The sequence below is a fragment of the Aplysia californica genome, unplaced genomic scaffold (genome assembly GCF_000002075.1).
Source record: "Aplysia californica isolate F4 #8 unplaced genomic scaffold, AplCal3.0 scaffold00012, whole genome shotgun sequence".
Taxonomy (NCBI): Eukaryota; Metazoa; Mollusca; class Gastropoda; order Aplysiida; family Aplysiidae; genus Aplysia; species Aplysia californica.
In genome coordinates, this window is record NW_004797282.1 from 315,458 (window position 1) to 330,874 (window position 15,417).

The following is a 15,417-nucleotide window of genomic DNA, read 5'->3' on the forward strand; positions in this document are numbered from 1 at the left end:
AATTGAATTCAATTCTCTTGAATGCAAGGTGAAGAGCCTAACCTTTTAACCACAGATATGCAATTATAGTGTTTTAGTTCAAATTCATCATTGAAAGAATATTCTTATAAAATTATTATCATAATGTAATGTTGACTTATATGGGACTCTTTATGTTGCTGTGTGTTATTTTTAACAAAGAAAGCATGCAGTGTGAGTGACTTTGATAACAAAGACAAAAGAACTTCTCATATCATGTACCTGGTTTTGATCAACTGTCATGACTCATCCTGTTATTTTTTCTGGTGTGTGTAGAGCAAAGAAGCCTTTGATGCTACCTGACTGGCTTACTCCTGATGCCATAATGAAGAGGCAGATGGGAAAATTTGTGAAAGACGGTAAGTTTTCACAATAGCACTTTACATGAATTTCCTATTTAGCTTGGTCATTTCGGAGATGGATGTTAAGGTTAGAGGTCCCACCTCTTAAATGACCTTATAGTGTTTATAGGGGCAGTAACCTATACCATTTCCTCATTTGTGAGGCATCGTGGTGATATCAGACGCTCGTCAAAATAATGAAATCAAAGAAATCTGCAATTTTTTGGATGATGAGCAATTTTTTTCTAATTTTCTTTTTTTGGCCTTACACCTTTTACCTCCATTTAAAAACACATTTCTGTGTGGATTATACTGAAAAACAATGATTAAAGGCAGAAAAAATGTACATTTTCAGTTTTCAAAGACTCTCAGGCTATGGAAGTTACCAAACTTTGGCGGCCTTTTTCTCGCTAATTTTACCTCCTAAACCAGACGACCCTGACCTCCTTCAATAGCAAATATTTCGACTTCTACTCAACATAGATGGTTTTTTTTTTTTCACGAAAAGGTAGACGAATGAACAGGTTTTAAGATGATATCAATAACCCCAAATGCCTAAAAATTGAGGAGCGCCTGATTCCACCACGCTGTGACACATTTTGTCTCCAGACTTGCTGATGGCCGCCATGAGTTCGGACGTGACACGCCTGACGAAAGTCCTGGAGGACATCTCCCTGGCTGGTGTGATGGGCTTTGTGGACGTCGGCTCCTGGCTTCTGGACTCGCTGGTCACTCGGCTGAAGGAGGTGGTCAAACAGTTCAGCCCGCTGGTCACTAAAGACTTTTACCTGCCAGCCCCACCCCTGTACTGCCCTCAGCCTCCAAGGACTGATAAGGTATTAGTGGTGACGTATCTGTCATTGTTGATGATGATGATGATCTTAGATCGTCTAAGAACATATGATTAAATATGGACAACCATATCCAAGTCTCAAGTATTTTGCCTGCTGTAAAATGATGATGATGATAACGATGATGATGTTGTATTTCATGAATTGGTATCTGAAGAAAACTCGGCATTGAACTGTTGAATCCCTTTGCAGACAAAATATTCTTGCATTTTTGTTAGTCTATGGAAGTGACCAAAATTTCAGTTTTTCTTTTGTTTGTCAACTATGATGATAATACACAACCCATTCAAAGCTGCAAAGGTAAAGAAAGAGGTCTCATTATCAACTTAGATGTTCCTGATAAACCTCCAATAAATAAAAGAACAGATTACGGTACTCAGGAGAATGCAATGTGTTCAATAGAGAAAGGGTACATTTTAAAAATCATAACTTTACGTACTCTGCATCTTTTAACATGGTAATTCATTGCAACCCTCTGATCCTCTGTTCCCTTGTTCCCTCCATTCTCCCATGATAGGCCCGTTACTCTATGGAAGCCGAAGATGAGATGCAACTGCGTCAAAAAGCCGCTTCTTTGATCCAGCTGGCGCTGTGCGTGATGAACGCAACTCACCTGTCTGTGCCGTCCGTGATCTGGTACGTGCAGGTTCTAGAGTCCGTGCAGAAAAAGGCCACACAGTTCAAGGTGAGAATCACGTCCTTTGAATTTGTCTTACTGTGAGGTGAATATGATGATTGTCTTTGTAGATTTCTTGCTGTGAAGTGAATTGCAGTGAATGCCCTGGTTGTATTTGAATATTTCTTTGTTTAATTAAAATATAGCCTCCCATTTTGAACTGCGTGACCTAGTGTGCAACATCCAGGGTCACCATAGGAGTTACTGTGGGTTGCAGCTATGTCTTAAACAGAAAGGAAACAGCAGGCTGTGAATGTTTTGTTACTCAAAGAAATATTTGTTGGAGGGGGGGGGGGGGGTAGGGTTAGCTTTACTTTTGTCCATTTCTTGCTGTGAAATGAATAAGATTTTCTATGAAAATTTTCCTTAGTTTGTGCTGAAAATTAAAAAGAAAGAAGACTGTCGAAATGGATCATCTTGTTTTTTTTTGGTCATGTGTTGAAGACACCGATTAAAAAATTTAAGGTGGAGGAAGAAATTGAGTTGTCGTCTCATCCTCTGTTGTTTTCTTGTTTTCCCCAGGCCAACACAGAGGGTCCCTGCCTGGACCTGCCCGACGTGCTGTACCAGTACCAGCTGATGGAGTCCGAGTTCCCCTACCCTTGTGAGGACGCCTCCATCAAGTCAGTCCTGTCGAGTTTCCGGGAGTTCTGCTCGCTCGTCTGGTTACTCCATGCCAGGGACCAGCTGTCCATCAACCTCCGAGAGCGGGAGAAGTTTCTCAGCCTGGTGAGTTTTCCCTTGAAATATTTTTATCCCAGAGATAAGTGACATTTCACTACCTTGGAATTACAAAGTGTTATCTGCTCAGTATCTGGTTTTGAGAAATTTGATGTTAAAAATATAGAGCTTCACACCCTGTCAAGCTTTTTCGAATGCAATTCTATTAATATCTTCATAAAGAGTTTGAATAATCTTATGATTTTAATAAAGTAGATACAACATATGGTTTCTGACCTTATAGTCTTAGTTACTCAAAAGAGCCAAAAATATCAGATAGAACTTTGTATTTCTAAGGTAGCGATTTGGAGCTTCTTGAGAAGTATTGATTTAGAATTAAAAGAAGTTATGTTTTCTAAAGTCAGCAAAGTGTATTTTTGTGGAGAATACAGTTAAAAACTATGAATTGTAATAAAGTGTCAGCTGTGGTACACAGGTAGTTAGTATTGTGTCATAAGTGGTTGGCAGCTGACCTTTGCAGGTTTTGTGTTCTTTTCTGTCTCTTTCTCTTACATTCTTGTTGTTTCACTGTGTTCTGCCAATCAAAGCCACCGGATCCCATACTGACATCTGTAGTGTAGCAGTAAGGCACTTCCTTGTCACATGCAGAAGACACTAGTTAGTGGGTGGTTCTCAGGTGCTCTGGTGTTGTTTGGTCATTCTTTTCTTTTTTGTGTATACTACTCTCTTGTAACACCTCTAATCTTCTGCCTTTATATATATGACCTTATTGTGTTGCAAGTGCAGTAAAACTCTTACCAAAAAAAAAAAAAGGAGTTCAGTTTCTAATGTTGTATTTGTGTCAGCTTGGATTGGCCCTGCCTGCCTCGAAATTGATCTAAATTGTGTTGATGGGTCATAATACTTTAACAATTATTAAACCCCCAATGGCACTTTTTAAAATGAATGATAAGGTCTCCACAAATACAAACCTCATGAACTTTCTTGTTGTCTTCTACCAGGGTGTGGATGTGGACAATGAGGAGGAATGGCTACGTAAATGTTTCACCACCCTGCAGTGGGCTGTTCACTTGGTGGCCTTCAGCAGGTTTCTCTCGGATGAAGCCAGTGTCTATAAGGTTTGTGTACTCAGGAGGATTTTGTCAACTATGAAAATTAAGTTTATATTATTATGTCTTTACTTATTCCAGAGATGAAGTTTTTTTGGGACATCATCATCATCATCATCATAATAATAATGATAATAATAATAGTAATAATAATAATAATAATGATGATAATAATAATGATGATAATAATAAAATAAAAAGAACAACAACACCAATAGCAATACTTATAATATGACCTTATTGTGTCTCAATTGCTCTAAAACTCTTACTAAAACTAAAATTAAGCCAATGTGCTAGTCATGGGTGCTAATATAGTCAAGATGTCTCTTCTATTATCTATTGTTGTCGACTGCAGCCACTCACAAGCCTTTCCATGTGGAGATACTTCTCTGTAATAGGTGTAAGAGCTCAATAAGATAGAAAAATAGTAAAGACAGAAACTGCTTTCCATTTTTGTGTTTTCATGTGCACCTTTTAAGCATCTTTCATGTCTGGCATCTTTCGCTTTTCAAAACCTGGTGTTTATGTGACTCTTACTGTGTCTATAGCCATGTTAAACACCTACCCAACCACACACCACACCACATTAATCCAGTCCAGTCCACGCCACACCACACCATACCTTACCAAACCACATCATGCCACGCCACGCCAAGCCACACCACGCCACGCCACGCCACACCACGCCATGCCACACCACACTGCACCATACCACTTCACACAACACCATAACATTCTTTTAAAAAAATGATGATCTACCTCTCCTTTCTTAGGTTCATCTTTTTGGTAGGATCGCTGTTAGTATTTATCAATGAGACAGAAAAATCTTCCAAAGAGAAGGGCACAGTTATTTCAAGTATTTTACTCTCTTGTAACACCTCTAAACTTCAGCACTTATATGACCTAATAGCTTTGTAAAGGTTGTAAAACTCTTACTAAAACTAGACTAATTCTTTTTAAAAACTGATGATCTACCTCTCCTTTCTAAGGTAACATTTTTTGGTGGGATCGCTGTCAGTCTTTATCAATTGGAGAAGAAAAAAAAATCTCTCCAAGAAAAGGACACAGCCATCTCAAGAATGACCTCGTACGTTCTCTCTTCCCTCCCACCCTCCCCCAGGTTGTGATGTCGCTGTTGCTCGACCTCCCCGCCACAGAAGACACGGCCAACATCCTGGCCGAGCACCTGTATGACACGGAGAACCTGCACCCTGAGGTCCAGGAGAGGCTGGAGCGGCTGCTCAACTCCTGGCAGGTGAGGGGGGGTGGGGTGAGGGGGGGGGGTGAGGGGGGGAAGACAAGACCATAGAGAGCGATCCTCGTTGATTACTTATTATTGTAAAGAAGTATAGAGATGTTGTAACTTCTTGAATCGCTACCTAAGAATGACAAAGTTCCATCTGACATTTTTGGCCGTTTTGAATTACTCAGAAATCAAATGTCTCTATCTGCTCTGTCACATTCTCAAGATTATTCAGAGTCGTTATGAAGATATTCAAAGAATTGCATTTGAAAACGCTTAGCTACGCTGTGAAACTCAAAATTTTAAAGGTAAGATTTCTCACAAGCTAGGCAGAAAAGCGTCTATCATGATGAGCTGATAATTTTGACTTTGTAATATCATTGCCCTTGTGATAACACAGGCTTACCCAGTGGAGTAATTTTACCAGAGACGCAAATAACTTATTTCGTTTCATCGTGCAGCAACCTGGCAGCCACCTTTACTTGTAACATTTTAAGAGCATTGCTAGTCAAAATTCAGACTTGTGTTTGACTAAGCATATGACATGGATAATTCATTATTGATTAGTCAAATTGAAAAAAAGATTTGTATTATGTGGGTTGGCCAGTTTTATCATAGGGTGACATATAATATGTATTGATAAGAGTGACTTTTCTCTCAAGTCAGTTTTTGTAATGATAATAATAAATAATAAATAGCATTTGTTTAGTCCCAATTCCCGCTCAGCAGCAAGCTCTGTGCACTTTACAATCTATATTATTACTCCAGCAGACCTGATAGCATTCTGAAACAATCTCAACTTCCTGGGAAGCATACTGTGCAAGCTGCCTTTTTATGGGCGCTAAAACATTAACACACTGACAAGATCTTTCACTGCCTATGGTCGGGTACCCATTCCCACCTGGGTGAAGTGAGGAGAATTCTTGTAAAAGGCCTTTCCCAAGGACACAATGTTGGGCCTGAGGCTCGAACCCCTGAACCCACAACCTCATGATTACAAGTCCGGTAGCCTAACCACTTGACTACCGACGCCACAATACTTTCTGTACACCAGGGTGTGATTCTGGTGCCAGAGGCAGATGGAAGATCTGTGGGGGACAGCCTGGAGATGGATGAGGATGGTCGCAAGTCGGTCACTTTCCTGGGAGCCAGTCCTAGAGGGAAAAGTCTCAGTGTTTACTTCCATAAACAATGCATGGTGGGTTTGTTTGCCACACTCTTACTGTCTGTATGTGTTGAAGCATTGCTTGTATTTGTAATAGATATTGACTTCTAGTCTGACAGCTTTGATGTTTGAGGAAAATTAAAACGATTAATTAAAGTTCCATTCAATAAAAAATATTTCTTCGTTAAAGAAACAGCAAGTATGTAAAGCTTAAACTATGCCTGAAATAAAAAACTCATAAGCTGTTAGTTCATGGCAGGTTTTGTTGAGTTTGGATGAAGGGGGAGATAAAACATACATTTATGATTGTATTATCAGTGCTACTGTGGTTTTGAACTTGCCATTTTCAAAGTCAAAGATGAGATGTCTTGTACATAAGTTTTGTGTGGACGGTCCACAGACTTTCAGTTTGAGTATTACTGACCACTGGCTACAGATTGTCCATTCTTGCATTAACTGGTAGTCGGTAAAAGAAGCCAATAAAGAATATGAAGTCCCATAAAAGATATTTTTAAATTCACTAGTGCTTTAACGGTATGTCTATATTTTTATATCTTATTGATTCTGATAACGAAAGCAGCTATTGCTATAAGGTGTAGAAAATTTGGTGTTCAAAGAAGTGGATGAAAGAGTCATTTTCTTTTTTCATTTTTAATTAAATATGTTTTTTTGTTATTTTTTAAATTCCAGATTATGGACAAAGTACTGAAGAAAAAGAGTAAGTGCTATGGTTCATATGAGGAGTTCGTCTTCAATGTCAGTCACAAAGATTCAAGAAAAGGACGACTAGATATTGGTTCTTGGCCTTTTGAAACAAAGAAGTCCTACTTGGACTTTCTCGATACCTTTGTATCCATCAGCTTCAGCAAAGTCCTTGACATCATGGACGAGAAGGGCAGAGATGCCAGCCTCCCTTTCCTGCGAGTGTTTGCCAAAGATATCGTGGACAGAGAAATGTCGTTTTTTGTCCAACGTGTGGCCAGTTCTGCTCACAAGAAACAAAAAGGTCTTTCTGTCTTTTCTGGTGACTCACAAGCTCAAGAGAGGGGGCGGGGCGGTGAGAGGGGTCCGGGCAGCCCTTCTCGCAGGACACGGAGTCGCGACCCAGAGGTGCCTGGTCGAACGTCAGGACGAATGTTCAGACAGGAGGTTGAGGACGATCAAGGTCAAGAGGTCGGCCCGAAGGGTCAACACCCTGTGGGGTTGTTCCGAGGCAAGAGTATGATGGACGCCCCACTAGAGAGGACACATGCTACTGTCAGAAGGTGCGTCATTACAGCACGGGGACGATGTCACGAGTTGACGTTGGTTTGTCTGTTAAATTCAACAAATCCCTACCTTAGAATTACAAAGTTTTATCTACTCAGTACCTAGTGTTGAGAAATTTGACATAAAAAAATTTTGAGTTTCGCATCATGTCAAGTTTTTTTCGAATGCAATTCTTTGAATATCTTGATAACGACTCTGAATAATCTTATGCTTTTGATAGAGCAGATTGCACATGTTGTTTCTGACCAAATGGTTTTGGTAACTCAAAGCAGCCAAAAATGTTAGATAGAACTTTGTAATTCTAAGGTAGTGAAATGCAGTTGAACTTGTCCAAGTTGATCACCCGTTGTTGAGGAGAGAAGTGGTTGTCTTAAACCTTAGATCTTGGTTTTTTTGGACAGTGTCATCATTGTATAGAAAAAACACAAGGGAGAAGTGGGAAGTGGTTGTTTGTACAGGCTGTTGTCTTGAACAGGTGATCATTAGAGCATGTTTGATTGTATTAATAAAAGTATAAATAATAAGAGGAAAGCAGAGGAAAAAGTACCAAACGTTTTGTAAAATTCTGTTCTGTTAATCGTATGTCTGGTTGATTTGAGCTCTAAAATGTTTTGACTTGCTTTACGGATTTTCTGGAAAATTACAAGATGTTGGGTTTTTTTCCTACATACTATGTTTCCTGAGGATTGTTTTTTGCTAGATTCATGTATACCAAAAATATATTTAATGCATTTGTCAAGTTTGTTCTTTAAATATTTCTAAAAGAAATTCATTTGTATAGAGTAATTTTGTTTTGCATTTACCACTTTTGACAAACTCAGTTATATTGTCTATCACTTTTTTCAGGTATGAAAGTGAACCAGGATTGGACGAGTTGAATAATTTCATCCTGGTCGGCTATCAAGATTCTCTGCCTCACCCATCGTCACATGCTGGGGGAAGTCACCAAAACCTGTCGCACATGGCCTCCCGGTTCACCCAATCGGAGGACAACCTGTACAGCAGTCTGGGTAGCCGGGAGCAAGAGGGCCAGTATTGGTCGCTGACGGTGAACTTTGGGAAGAAGTACACGACGCTGCAGCAGCTGCTGGAGTGGCTGGAGATGTGGGGCAACAAGTCGCACGCTCTCGGCATGGTGAACCACGAGGAGGTGCTAGAGATTGCTGTGAGTATTCTGCCTACTGAAGGCAGAACGGCGTAACATATTCTGCCTTCCAAAGGCAGATCTGCATAACTTCACATGTCATGATTTTGAGAAGGAAAAGAAAAAATGAGCACCCCTTCCTCTTCCCTCCCCTCATGACGCTTGGTGTTGAAATCAGTCACTTGGAAAGGTTTCCAACTTTGCGAACTTTTATTTCGCTTGAGAAAAACTAAAAAAAACAACTCCTGACGCTTGGTTTTGATATCAGTCACTTACCAAGGTTTACCACTTAAAAAACTTTTTGTTTTGCAAGGAAAAACATTGTTCTTACATTGACAGTGTTCTTACATTGACAGGTACTGTGTTTTTTTAACAGTTTTTAAAATGCTGCCCTTCAATAGGGTGTCTGCTTACAAGTGGTTTGAATTCTTTAACGCAACTTCTTACCAGTTTTACTCTAATTTCACAATATGTTACTCTTTTTCAAGTTCTAATTTTACTATATATTACCCATTTTCATTCTAGTCTCAACATGCCTTAGTTACTTTTTTTCATTCTAGTTTCTCAATACCTTTCCCTTTTTTCATTCTAGTTCCACAAAACTTTACCCATTTTCATTCTAGTTTCACAACATCTTACCTTTTTTCATTTTAGTTTCACAATGCCTTGCCGTTTTTTTCAAACTCCAGCCCAAGATGAGACTTGGTATTCCGGCCCAGCTGACAGTTCTAGCCCTATGGCTGTTGGAACACAAGTACAGCAGGAGCACGGAGGAAGAGGTCAGGGCGGAGCGCACCAGCAGGGGTCGGAGGGCGCGCAGACTCAGCCGCAGTCCAATGCGAAGGCAGTCGCCCAGCCCTAGTAGAAGGTTAGTTACTGAAGCTGGGATTGAATGATGTTTGTTTAGTAGGGGTGTGTGACGAAAAAGAAATGTGGAATTGGAAGTGACGCTGAGAAGACAGTTATAGTTTAAAGACATAATTTGAAGGAAATTGACGGCCGATTCCATTTTATGGGGACCGGGGTGCTGTCAGTGCTGTTGAAGTTTGAACAATAATTATTGTTTAAGGCGGCTTCCTGCATTGTCATGCGTCATTGATAATCTGCTCTGTTTTGACAAGGGGTCGAAGAAACCTATTTCCCCTTTAACCAGACACTGAAAGCTCCTTATTTAAACCTATTTGACAGTTGTTTCATATTTCTTCATAACGCTTTTGGCTCGGGGCTAGATACTGATGACTGCCAAACTGCTGAGCAGAATTGACAACAACAACAACAACAACAACAACAACAACAACAACAACAACAACAACAACAACGGCACATTCAACATCAACATGTTATTACATGCAAATGTAACTTGAAAGGCTCCAAAGTATGACAGTGGGTGGTTGGCTGGTGCTCTGCTGTGGTTTGCTCCTTCTTTCCTATCAAACATCTATCATCCTGATCTTTCCTGCTTCTTTTTTGTGTTTGTTACTCTCTTATAACACCTCTAATCTTCAGCACTTATGTGACCTTATCGTGTTGCGAGTGCCGTAAAACTCTTACTAAAACTAAAAGTATGACAGCTTTCAGGACACAGAAGTGCACTGACCTTATTGTACACTTTAGGAAGGCCTTTGCTGATTATATTCACATGTTTCTCGCCTAAGAAATCTATGGACTTTTGTACCTTGTTCAAGAATAACTTGTGGGCTATGTTGTATGATTTTTTCCATCCCTGTTAAATCTTGAGAAATGGAGTGACTTGTGATTTTTAGTTTTAGCTTCGAATAAACTGCATATTCCTGAGATGATTACTGTTGTTGTGGGTGGTTAGAGAGCACCACAGACCGCAGGTCCTGATTCTTTTCTTTCTCTCTGTTATTTCTAAGTGTCTATTTTGCTTTTCTTCTGCACTTCATGGCAGTAGGTATGTTGATGTGCTCTTTACTCAAACAAATTCAGCTATGGTTGATGTCTACTTTTTCACTTAATAATCAATGGCTGAGACTTAATTTGTGTTTCTTTTATACAATTAATAAGTTCTTTTATTCATCAGAAACTCATCTATGTCAAGATCTGGTACTCCGCCTCGGTACCCAGAACCCTCCATAGTTCGTCAGGCAAGCCCCGTGAGACAGTCCCCATACGGAACACCGGTGTCATCAGCGGTCAATAGCGGGGGCGGTGGTGGACCGGGTGGACCGGTGCCGCGGCCCAGGCACATCTCCCCGGTGGAGGGAACTGCCAGTGTGCACGAGGAGACGGCTCTCAGGCACTCCCTACAGGCCATGTCTCTAGAGCATGACCAGATCATTGACGCCTACACACAAGTCCTGGACGGGTACGCTGTAATATAAAGTTACCCTGCTCTTGGTGCTGTTGTGAGAAAAAGCCGATGTTTTTAAAATTTGAAAATGCAGGGCTTGTGAGATTCAGTCATTCTTAAGCACACAAATATTGTAATTTTGAAACATGGAAGGGTTTTCATTCCTATTTCTGTATCAACTTGTTTATATTTCAGTGTTTTTGCTAAAAGAATAACGCAATATCTTTTTTATCAGAGCGGACTTGTTGAGTGGTTGGAGGATGGAAGAGGTAGATCTTACTTCTTTATTAGTCTGTCTGTCTGTCTGTCTAATTTTTTTTAATGCATTGAATGGTCTTGTTGTTGTGCTTATGCTCTTCTTTTTACTCAGACTAAGCTAAATCTAAACTGATACAAGTTATCATCTTTGCTCTTAGGAAAAGTAGGAAAAATTAACTTTTTAAATAATAATAATAATAAAGTGCATTTATTTACTGCATTTCCACAAAGAAGTGTTCAATGCACTGTACAATAATATAAAGAAAGTATGCAGCGCACAGCTCCGATAGTAATCCTCTTTTTCTCTCTCTCTCTCTCTCTCACTCTGTCTCTGTCTCTGTCTCTCTGTTTGTCTCTCTCTCTTTTGCCGGGGACAGAGCGCTATATTTTGTCTGTTTGATCCTGCAGCCCTGAGGACAGTAGTTCTATTGGAGTGAGCTCCCTTGCCTCAGATGAACTGGATGGAGACTTGAAGAACACGCTGAACGCTCTACGCGGAGGGTAAGATGTTGTTTGAGAGCACATCGTGGTACAAGGGACATGCCTGTCCTCTGCCCATGTTGGCGATCATAACTGAGCTTATGGAAAACTCCCATTGAATGATGTAACAAAAATGAACATGAGAAACACATCTCTTTTGAGATTTATCTAATACCATTGATGACTTTGACTGGTATTTTAGTAAATAGTACGATATATATTTAGTTGTTTTTTAGCTGAAAAAGCTTGAATTCATACACATTATCCGTTTTTTTGCTCAAGAAGGATGGAGGAATAGGAATACTCTGTGCTCAATTTGAGAATGGCTCATTTGTGTACACATACGTATATACATTCAAAAGACGTATATGCATTCAAAAGTTGGCCAAAATTAATTCTGACTTGAGACGAAATAGATGTGTCTAGATTTCAAGTTGGAACACAATGACTTGCTTTTTCACATATATGTAAAGTGCTCAGAGATTGTTTTTTAATTGGGGTTGAGTGCAATATAAATGTCATTAATCATTATCATTATTATTATTATTATTTTTATTATTATTATTATTATTATTAATATGTGAGGCAGCGTGGTGAAATCAGGCGCTTGTCAAGATAATGAAATCAGAAAAATAGGCATTTTCCCGCCAGTTTGTAAATTTTGATCATTGATATAAAAACATATTTCCATGTGAATTTTACTGAAAAACACTGATTAAAGGCACAAAATTTGCCTTTTTTTCAATTTCCAAAGACTCTTTAGCTGTTAGAGTTACCAAACTTTGGTGGCCATTTTTCTCGATAATTTCACCACTGAAATCAGGCAACCTCACTTACTTTCTTCAAGCCTAGATATCTTGAGTTCTATTAAAGATAAATGGATTTTGTTTTAATCAAAAGCCAGACAAATAAACAAGCTTTAAGTGGATACCAATAACTCCACATGCCCAAAAAACTGACGAGCGCCTGATTCCACCGTGTCGCGACACATATTATTATTACTATTAACCTGAACTGGAAGTACCAAACAAAGAAAATGCCTCACTTATTGATACAACTTTCTCCCAGGTCTCCTGAGAGAGGGACAGGGGGAGTGCCCCAGCCTAAGGACAGCAGCACACCAGTGAAACCGGAGAGTACACCAGGTAGGACCAACGTCTTAGTTTTAGTAGAGGTTTTACAGCGCTCGCAACTGCATAAGGTCATATGAGCGCCAAGGGGTGGATGTCAACAGAGAAGTCCTTACAGGGAATCAGACCTACTCTACTCACCTCTCTAGCTTCAACAGCACAAAGTCTGCTTGGACTATCAAGGCGCCCTGGAAATAGCGGGTCACAAGAGTGTGACAAACATACAAAAGAAGTAGAAGAAAAAATGACGATAGTAAGGATTAGGAAAGAAAGAGAAGCAGTTCCATGTTGCAGTTCAGGCACAGTTATGAGCATGACATTGGTGAATCAGCCCAATTACAATTGTACTGTACATAAGAACAAGTTAATGTTCCCAATTTGGAAAAGGCCTAGAGACACTTCAGTCAGTAGCACCGCCCCGGGGGGTGGACCAACGTCTGCTGGTTGGGCCATTTTTCACTCTTCTCTACGGGAGCCTGGAGGACCTGTGGCGAACAGCAGCCTTCTTTCTAGGCACTGAGGTGTCCATTTAAAATGAACGAGAAGCGAGACTCTCTTGATATTTACGTATGGAATTTTGTCATCATTACTTGTGCCTCTGACCAGGCAGCTTCTCTCTTGAGATCCTGCGTGGAGTTTTAGAATTTTGAAGAATTTTTCCCTCCTTGCTTTTTGGATATGAGCTCCTCTGGTAAACGTCTATCCAGCCTCCCCCCCCCCCATAGATATTGTTTGTCTTTCGTGCATGATATCAAGGCTACCTTTCATGTTGGCCCCACGGCGAGCAGAGACCCTGGATGTGGGAAGATAGTTATGAAAGTTCCAAATGGAGGGCTGAAGTAGATCCTTACTGCTCCTATGTACTTGGAGCTGGGTTGTGACTTATTTTTACCTTGTTCTGTCATTGAATTCAGACTTTTTTAGTCTGCATCATGGAAGAGTTTGCCTCCTTAAGTGTCCAGTGCTCTACTTTAAAACCTAACATACTACCCAGTTATTTGTCATCTCAGGATTTGTCTGTGGCTTGACGATTTCTGAAGTAAGCTCTTTTTTTTTCCTGTCTCTTTTGTTATTTCTGGTTGAGTGCTTTTAAAAAAAATGACATTAAATGACCATTGTGGAGTCAGTATCTTATTGTTTGTACCAAGCAAGAAGCGCCGATCATATGTGAGGCAGCGTGGTGAAATCATGCACTCATCAAAATAATGAAAGACAACTGTTTTGGCAAGTTAGATTGAAACGAAGAGAAAGTTACTCGAGGGTTTTAGTACCAAGAGAAAAGTTATCGATTCCACATTGCAAGCTATATTGCCCTACCATATGCATTTTACATCACTAGGAGCCCAGACACCCAACCTGTCCCCCCCACCAGCCAGCCACAAGAGCAACCACAGCCAGGCTGACAGCCTGAGGCAGCCTCTTCCCACTGCGCCATCGCCGAGGAGAGCAGCATCGCCCAGGAGAGTGGTAATGGGCAGCCAGTCACAGAATGGCTTTGGTGGAGATGTGGCGAGTCAGCTGCAAGGAATCATCCGGGGAGAGTTGAGACGCATCTTTGAGGTTAGCCAGTGGTTTTGTTGGTGCTATATTGATTGACTGCTCTTAGGAATACTTCGTCATCGTTGTTGTTGTTGGTAGTGATCCCGTAGCATCTGAGCATTAACTCTTGTAGTAATGAAATAAGCAATAAAAGGGCCGCCTAAGTTTGGTAACTCCAATAGCTGCCTTACATTTGTTAACAACACCATGCAATCAGCCGCTCATGAATTTTTAGGTATTTGAAGTTGTTTTTATCTTTTAACTTGTTTGTTTGTCTTGCTTCTGATGGAAAAAGTAAATAGAAGTCGAGATATCTTTGATTGAAGGAGGTGGGGGTCGCCAGGTGTCAGAAGCAAAATTAAAGAGAAATTGGCTGCCAAAGTTTGGTGACTTCCAAAGCTTGAGTGTCTTTGGAAACTGCAAATTTTCATTTTTTCTTTAACCTTTCATCAATGTTTTTCAGTGAGGATCACACAGAATTTTGTTTTTTAAAATGGACTTGAAAGGTGTTGAGTTTTTTTAAAAATTGAGTGAAAGTTGAACAAAAAGGAGCAAAATGCAAAATGCCCGACAAATACAAGGATCCTCTCCTCCCCCCCTCCCCCCCCTTCCCCCACAGTAAAGAGAAACAAAAAGTAATTTGATGGTCAAAGTTTCCTTTTATTGTTTTTTTTTACCTCAGGTCCAGCACCGTGGTATGCTTGCGCTGATGGGTGCAGTGGACGGGGCTCCCCTCCCAGGCTCCCCAGTACCGGAGGTTTTCCCGCCCAGCCTGGCACAACAGACCTCCAACAATGTCCACCATGCCGCCTCTCCTCAGCGGGCGGTCAGGTCTCAGCAGCCTCACGTTGGGAACTCCCCGTCCAGAAATGTGGCCGGGTGGAGCGATGATGACACAATCGCTCAGACAATCAGTTTTCACGAAGAGCTAGTGTCTCAGTCGTCAGCCAAGCAGCTGAGTCACTCTCGCAGGCGGTCGAGCAAGAGCAAGCAGAGCGGCCACATGAGGGAAGCCTTGTCTGAGCTTCAGAACCTTCAGGCCGAAACTACTCAGGTGGGACTTGCGCAAATTTTTCTTTCTTTTCTTTCTTCATGCATCTAGTCTGAATAATTCCCTAACTCAACCTAGTGATAAAAATCTACAATGATTATTAACACCCGGATAAAAGTGTACAGTACAACCTGTACTATTCTATTAT

The 15,417-nt window shown here is 40.6% G+C and overlaps 1 protein-coding gene across 1 annotated transcript in view; it reads left to right on the plus strand.

Annotated features, from left to right (window-relative positions):
* Window positions 1-15,417, plus strand: part of LOC101864577 — a 60,815-nt gene that overhangs the window by 15,232 nt on the left and 30,166 nt on the right. The window contains exons 16-30 of the mRNA XM_035970408.1: window positions 295-377; window positions 969-1,195; window positions 1,728-1,895; window positions 2,409-2,615; window positions 3,569-3,685; window positions 4,797-4,931; window positions 5,974-6,117; window positions 6,775-7,349; window positions 8,200-8,518; window positions 9,187-9,365; window positions 10,542-10,826; window positions 11,478-11,570; window positions 12,618-12,694; window positions 14,019-14,239; window positions 14,901-15,272. Of these exons, the coding sequence (XP_035826301.1) occupies window positions 295-377; window positions 969-1,195; window positions 1,728-1,895; window positions 2,409-2,615; window positions 3,569-3,685; window positions 4,797-4,931; window positions 5,974-6,117; window positions 6,775-7,349; window positions 8,200-8,518; window positions 9,187-9,365; window positions 10,542-10,826; window positions 11,478-11,570; window positions 12,618-12,694; window positions 14,019-14,239; window positions 14,901-15,272 (3,202 nt within the window). The remainder of the gene's footprint in view (window positions 1-294; window positions 378-968; window positions 1,196-1,727; window positions 1,896-2,408; window positions 2,616-3,568; window positions 3,686-4,796; window positions 4,932-5,973; window positions 6,118-6,774; window positions 7,350-8,199; window positions 8,519-9,186; window positions 9,366-10,541; window positions 10,827-11,477; window positions 11,571-12,617; window positions 12,695-14,018; window positions 14,240-14,900; window positions 15,273-15,417) is intronic.